This window comes from Gadus chalcogrammus, chromosome 1 (assembly GCF_026213295.1).
Source record: "Gadus chalcogrammus isolate NIFS_2021 chromosome 1, NIFS_Gcha_1.0, whole genome shotgun sequence".
Taxonomy (NCBI): Eukaryota; Metazoa; Chordata; class Actinopteri; order Gadiformes; family Gadidae; genus Gadus; species Gadus chalcogrammus.
Genome location: NC_079412.1, coordinates 20277183 through 20284682, shown reverse-complemented (window position 1 = coordinate 20284682; position 7500 = coordinate 20277183). Strand labels below are relative to the sequence as shown.

The window sequence follows — 7500 nt, the reverse complement described above, 5'->3', positions numbered from 1 at the left end:
CATACACAAAACACACACATGGCTCCACTAACCAACTAACCAGACCAATAAAACCAGCCACATCCACCCCAACAAAAACGGGGGGGTTGTTAAAGATCAATGAAGGGCAGAGGAGGAGGAATGGAAACAACGCACGACAACAGGGTCCACAAAACAGCACAAAAGCATGGATCGTTGATAAATGTTTAATTTGATTGTCTTCAAATAAAAAACAACTATTTGTGTGTTTATCTGTGTGTACGTGCGCATGTGTATGTACCAGTGGCGGCTGGTGGTTTTTAAAGTGAGGGAGGAAGGACTGCGCGCTTGGTTGCCATTGGCCTGCTTGCACTGTTGGTGTATGGTGGCATAAGAATGTGAGACTCAAGTTGTTTCAGGGTGTTTTGGTGAACTACAAAATAGCAGGGAGGGAGTTATGTGAACACAATTTATACAAAGCCACCAGTGGCATCACTGTAATTTGAGAAGGAAAGGATGCAAAGCATATTAGTCAAATCAGGCCTACTATTGATTTGTAAAAGTAAATAAAAAAATCTGAGCCTATTATTGCCCTCACTGACTGAAGTTATTTAGCTATGTTTATTTTCAGTTACAATTGCTTGTAATGCTACCAGTAAGTCATGCGTACCTAGCAAACCATGTAGCACTCACAACACTGACGTTGCCATTACTTCTGGTGACCTTGATTTTGGGAAGTGGTCTACCTCTTTCTTTGGTCGCTAACTTAGCACTGTAACTGAATGAATGGAATGCTTTTTGTAATAAGACGTTAACAATGTCCTCCGTTTCCAATGTTTCCATTGTGCATTTAGGATCTCGCTATCGCAGATTTCACTTGCTCTAGACTGCGTCTCTGACTGAGCACCGCGGCAATGCAGACCGGGTTTGTTATTGACAGCGTTGCCAGATTGGGCAGATTTCCCGCCCAATGATAATTTTTCCAGCCTAACATGGTTAAAAGTAGCCCAATTGGGTGGGAAATCAGACCAATCTGGCAACACTGCTCAACATCCAGGGATCCTGCTTATTGGTTCATAGCGCAGACGGATAGATTTTTGCGCGAATCAGACCCCTTAAGGTCCCACCCACTCAGAGGAGGATTTTCCTCCTCTCTCCCATTGAAACCCATGTTATCCACCGGCCGCCAGTACTTTCGGTAAAATGAATGGGAGTGAACGGCGGCGGAGGGAGGACCTTCCTCCCTGAAGTAATTGTCAATAGGCGATAGGGGGTGCTAATGTCCCTTTACCCAGGGAAACGAACATTATATATTCAAAGGCAATAAAGTAGTCATATTTAAGGGCATTAATTCATTACAATAGTCTGGGCAATCTACATTTTTTATTCTCAACAATGTTAGGGAGGATCTTCCTCCCTCTCCTCAATGGAGAAGCCTCCACTGGTATGTACGTGTGCGTCGGTGTGTATATATGTGTGCGTATGTTTGTGTGTGCGTTTGTGTGTCTGTGTGTGTTTGGCCGTGCGCCTTCGTGTACATACCAGTGTGTCGCTGTGTGCGTGTCTGTGTGTGTTTGTGCGTGCATGTGTGAGTGCATGTGTGTCTGTGTGTGTGTCTGTGTGTGTCTGTATGTATGTGTCTGTGTGCCTCTCTGTGTGTGTGTGTGTCTGCACGTTTGGGTCTGCGCATGTGCATATGTGTGTGTCTGCACGTTTGTATGTGTGTGTGTGTGTGTGTGTGTGTCTGCATGTTTGCATGTGTGTGTGTGTGTGTGTGTGTGTGTGTGTGTGTGTGTGTGTGTGTGTGTGTGTGTGTGTGTGTGTGTGTGTGATCATGTGTCTGAGGCCTGGTGCCACAGCCTCAACAGGATCCCACACAGCTTTTATTCCTGCGGTACTTCTCTTAACAAGCCAGAGGGGCCGAGCACTGATCGGGCCCCCCGCTCTCACAGGTACCGCTAGAGCCTCCAGGGGCAGGAAGTGAGGCTGAGCCCTTCCCCCCAAAGCACCTGGAGCCGTTTACTGTACAGCCTGCCAGCCCACTAATGAGGCTCACTCTGCACCCCCCCCCCCCCGGGGAGGGGCCGGGGGCATCTCGCTCAAGGATGCCTCCGGGTAGACTGGGGACATGAGGGTGGGATTGTGTGTGTCTTTGTGTGTGTTTGTGTGTGTGTAGACTTGTGTGTGTGTGTGTGTGTGCATACACGTGTACTGTATGTGTTTGTGTGTGTGCATGTGTGTATATGTGTGTGTCCATGTGCATGTGCGTGTGTGTGTGTGTGTTTATGCGTGTGTGCCTGTGTGTGTGTTTGTGTGGGTGTAGACTTGTGTGTGTGTGTGTGCATACACGTGTACTGTATGTGTTTGTGTGTGTGCATGTGTGTATATGTGTGTGTTTATGTGTGCATATGTGTGTGTGTCTCCATGTGCATGTGCGTGTGTGTGCTTGTGTGTGTGTGTGTGTGTTTATGCGTGTGTGCCTGTGTGTGTGTTTGTGTTTGTGTAGACTTGTGTGTGTGTGTGTGTGTGTGCATACGCGTGTACTGTATGTGTGTGTGTGTGTGCATGTGTGTATATGTGTGTGTTTATGTGTGCGTGTGTGTGTTTGAGTGTGCTTGTGTGTGTGTGTGTTTATGCGTGCGTCTGTGTCAGTGTGTGTATATGTGTGTGTTTATGTGTGCGTGTGTGTGTTTGTGTGTGCTTGTGTGTGTGTGTGTTTATGCGTGCGTCTGTGTCAGTGTGTGTGTGTGTGTGTGTTGGGGTCTCTCAGTACCTGAAGGCAGCCAGGTACTCTGCGTCCCCCATGGGGGGCTCCAGCCCTCCGGTCCAGGCTACGTTGACGTTGAAGCCCTCCCCCGCTCCCGAGCCCACCTGGAAACAAACACAGCGTCAACCCCCGCCACTGCCACGCAGCCCGCTACCACGCTAGCCTACTAGCACGCGTGCTATACGGCACACACAGCTATGCTCACGTTTAACATGCCTGCTAGCATTTTAACGGGCGCAGGTTGGATCCACACATGTTCTTCAGACAGTTAGCCCTTTGGTGGTAGCAGTATGTTATATCGTATGGACACACATATGATGTTAAGTTGTGGTAGTCTGCTCCACAGGGGAAACAGGCCTAGTTTGGGCCCATACTACCCTGTATGCCCCTAGCATGTTAGATCTGCCAGTAGACAGCTTTTACCCGTTTGTGGACCAAATGTGGTGAATGGGTGAATAAGTGAGCTTGGATGGTGAAAAAGTCACGTTTGAATTCATCATGTCTCTAAGGCTGTAGCTACTGGCAGATCCAGGTCAGATCTCAGACTAGTGTGGACACTCACTCACACACACACTCACTCACTCACTCACTCACTCACTCACTCACTCACTCACTCACTCACTCACTCACTCACTCACTCACTCACTCACACAGACACTCACTCACTCACTCACTCACTCACTCACTCACTCACTCACTCACTCACTCACTCACTCACCCACTCACTCACACAGACACACACACAGACACACACACAGACACACACACACACACACACACACGCACACACACGCAGACACACACACACCTCGGCCGCGGACCCACTGCCGGGGAAGAAGTTGCCGTCGTCGTAGCGATGGAGAGAGATGTAGAGGACGCTGGGGTCGTTGTAGAACACTTCCTGGGTCCCGTTGCCGTGGTGAACATCCTGATGGGAGGACAGACATACAGACAGACAGAATTTGGTATTGATTAAAGTCTCTGCTAAAACGGACTCAGTGTTGTAGAGAAGAGAAGGACGAGGAAGAGGATGAGGAAGGGCTTACCCAATCAACAATCAGGACCTTACTGGCACTCATCTTCTGCTGGAGCTGTTTGGCTGCTATGGCAACCGAGTTAAAATAACAGAAGCCCCTAAATATGGGAGAGGGAGAGAGAGAGGGAGAGGGTGACAGAGAGAGAGGGTGAGAGAGTGAGACTGACATTTAATGATAATTCAATGAACATGTTCATTAAGTTCCTGAAAGAAAAAAAACAGAATAGAGCAAAATGTCAACACATTTTTTTGGGTTTTCCTTAATACTTAAGGATCCATAAATTATTTAATTCACCAGCAGACTGCTGCACATGGCCAGCTTGTCTTTCTAAAATAAGACAGAATGACATGAACTTTGTGAAGTTAATTGAATGTCTTGTCTGTGCCTATTTCCGTTCTTGGCATCAGAAGATACAAATGAGAAATGACCCCAAATGACTCACACAACCGTTGACGTTGTAAGCTACCATTTCCCTTCATGGCGCGCACTAAATCTCAGTGTACGTCGTACGCTAAACGTCCAGTTGTTTCTCTGGCAGTGGGGAGGGAAGGGCGGCTGAGTCACGTAAGGTGGACCAGACTGCGGCGAGACAGAGGCGCGGAGGAGGGCCGGTAGACTAGCTTACGTGCGTCAGAGAGCTAGCGTTAGCTCTCCGGCACCTCCCCCCCCCCCCCCCCCCCACTGAGTGTCCCCTCTCCTTCCCCCACAGGTCATAAACACATCACACACACACAGCCATGGACTGAACACACACACACACATGTACAGACGCAGAAACACAGACATGCATACACACACGCACACATGCAGAGAGACACAGACACACCAACGTGCACACATACACAAACACACACACACACACACAAATGCACATGCAGAGATACACAGACGCACAAACCCACACACATACACATTCACACACACACACACACACACACATACACACAAACACATACACACCCACACACACACACACACACGCACACATATAAACACACAAACACAAACACAAAAACGTAGGCTAGCTTACGTGCGTCAGAGAGCTAGCGTTAGCTATCCGGCCCCCCCCCGCCCCCCCCCCCACTGAGTGTCCCCTCTCCTTCCCCCACAGGTCATAAACACATCACACACACAGCCATGGACTGAACACACACACACACATGTACAGACGCAGAAACACAGACATGCAGAGAGACACAGACACACCAACACGCACACACATACACACACACACACACACACACACACACAAATGCACATGCAGAGATACACAGACGCACAAACCCACACACATACACATTCACATACACACACACGTACACACACACACACACACACACACCCACACACACACACACGCACACATATAAACACACAAACACACACACATTCACATACACATACACACACACAAAAAACAAACCCAAACACACATATAAACACACAAACACACACACACACACACATTCACATACGCATACACACACACAAAAAACAAACCCAAACACAAGCACAGACACACAAACTTACATGGGGTTGGACGGGTCTGCGTGGTGCCCAGGTGGTCTGACCACTGCAAATCCGTTCTGAGGGGGGGGGGGGGGGGGGGGGGGGGGGGGGGGGGGGGGGGGGGGAGGGAAGAGGTCCCCAGATGTTACTCATTCCATCGGCTCGTTGTTAAGAAGACACAACAGAGCGCTTTAACCCCCCTCAACTCATCACGAAGCCACTGCGGCTCAGGCCTCTTTCATGTCGTGATGTTTGTATTTCCAACACTAGTTCTGAGTCAATAGTGATTTCTAAACGGAACTGATCCGGATTGTGCTGTGACCGAGTCCTGGTGGGTTGGACCAGGACGCACGCTATATTACAATCACAAACGATCAAAGAGGATCACAGAAGATACCTCAACGCTACTCTGCTCCTAACTGAAAGAACTGGTGGAACTATTTAGTCAAGCATCACTGTTAAGGTTTTTTTAAGTCTACTGAACTTTATAACCTACGGTGGAGTGGGGTCTTACAGATTCAGCACAAGGGGTGGATAGTGTACATACTTGTCGGATCCATAAAGCAACTTAGACACATTTCCGTATTTTGGCTACTAGGATGTTACTTAGCATGTTTTTAGACTATAGTAAACAACACAAACAAATAACAAAATACATTTTTCATTTTTCTAACAAACTGGGGCCTCTAGTATTTGTGGGGTCCTTCTAACAAGTGGGTTAATGTTATTGTGTGTTACATAGTGAGGACTTTAGCGTGTGTAACATAGTATGGACTTCAGTGTGTGTTACATAGTGTGAACTTCAGCGTGTGTTACATAGTGAGGACTTTAGGGAGAGTTGGAATGTGGGGACTACACTCTTTATTACACAGTAAAGACCATAGTTGGGACTTTAGGGTATGTATAATATGGGGACTTTAGTGTGTGTTACAAAGTGAGAACTTCAGCGTGTGTTAAATAGTGAGAACTTCAGCGTGTGTTACATAGTGAGGACTTTAGTGTGTGTTTCAGAGTGAGGACTTTAGTGTGTGTTACATAGTGAGGACTTTAGTGTGTTACGTAGTGAGGACTTTAGTGTGTGTTACATATTGAGACTTTAGTGTGTATTACATAGTGAGGACTTTAGTGTGTTACATAGTGAGGATTTTAGTGTGTGTTACATAGTGAGGACTTTAGTGTGTGTTACATAGTGAGGACTTTAGTGTGTTACATAGTGAGGACTTTAGCGTGTGTTACATAGTGAGGACTTTAGTGTGTGTGTTATATAGTGAGGACTTTAGTGTGTTACATAGTGAGGACTTTAGCGTGTGTTTCATAGTGAGGACAATAGTGTGTGTTACATAGTGAGAACTTCAGCGTGTGTTCCATAGTGAGGACTTTAATGTGTGTTACATAGTGAGGACGTTAGTGTGTGTTACATAGTGAGAACTTCAGCCTGTGTTACATATTGAGGACTTTAGGTTGAGTTTGAATGTTGGGACTACCCTGGCTGCTATACAATAAAGACCAAAGTGGGGACTCTGATTGGTGCACCGTGGGGCCCAGAGCGTCGAGGTACCTTCAGCTCTCCCTTGGCCACCCGGAAGGCCAGCTCGGTGATGCTGCCCGCCGCCATGCGCGAGGCCGTCGAAGTGTGCGACTCGTTCCAAATGGTGTCGTTGTCCACCTGTCGGGAACAGGTACACAATCTGTCATTAGAGAGAGAAGAGAGGAGAAGCGAAGAGCAGAGAGAGAGAGAGAGAGAGAGAGAGAGAGAGAGAGAGAGAGAGAGAGAGAGAGAGAGAAGAGAAGAGCAGAGAGAGAAAGATAGAGAGAGAAAGATAGAGAGAGAGAGAGAGAGAGAGAGAGAGAGAGAGAGAGAGAGAGAGAGAACGAGCGAGAGAGAGAGAGAGAGAGAGAGAGAGACAAAGACAGAGACAGCGAGAGAGACAGTGAGAAAGAGAGAGGGGGAGGGACAGAGAGAGACAAAGACAGAGACAGAGAGAGAGAGATTCTCCCACACAAGGTTTCATGTTCCAGTACAGGGCCAGATGCTCTCTTCGAGGGAGGCTACATGCTACATGCTACATGCTACAGTGAGTGTTTTCCGCTAGCGACCCTTCCCACTGTAGGCGTGCTGCGGCGATGGTTTCCTAACGTCCCCAGCACAACAGAAATCCCTGGTATGCGTTTCATCCCGGGCCGACATGTTGGTCGCATTAGAGCGCCCCGTTCTGCTGGAACCTTCTG

The 7500-nt window shown here is 47.9% G+C and overlaps 1 protein-coding gene across 1 annotated transcript in view; it reads right to left on the bottom strand.

Annotated features, from left to right (window-relative positions):
* Positions 1-7500, bottom strand: part of LOC130381693 (histone deacetylase 7-like) — a 29482-nt gene that overhangs the window by 9229 nt on the left and 12753 nt on the right. The window contains exons 8-12 of the mRNA XM_056589436.1: positions 6830-6937; positions 5293-5348; positions 3772-3859; positions 3534-3653; positions 2732-2829 (exon numbers count right to left, since the gene is read on the bottom strand). Coding sequence (XP_056445411.1) covers positions 2732-2829; positions 3534-3653; positions 3772-3859; positions 5293-5348; positions 6830-6937 — 470 coding nt within the window. The remainder of the gene's footprint in view (positions 1-2731; positions 2830-3533; positions 3654-3771; positions 3860-5292; positions 5349-6829; positions 6938-7500) is intronic.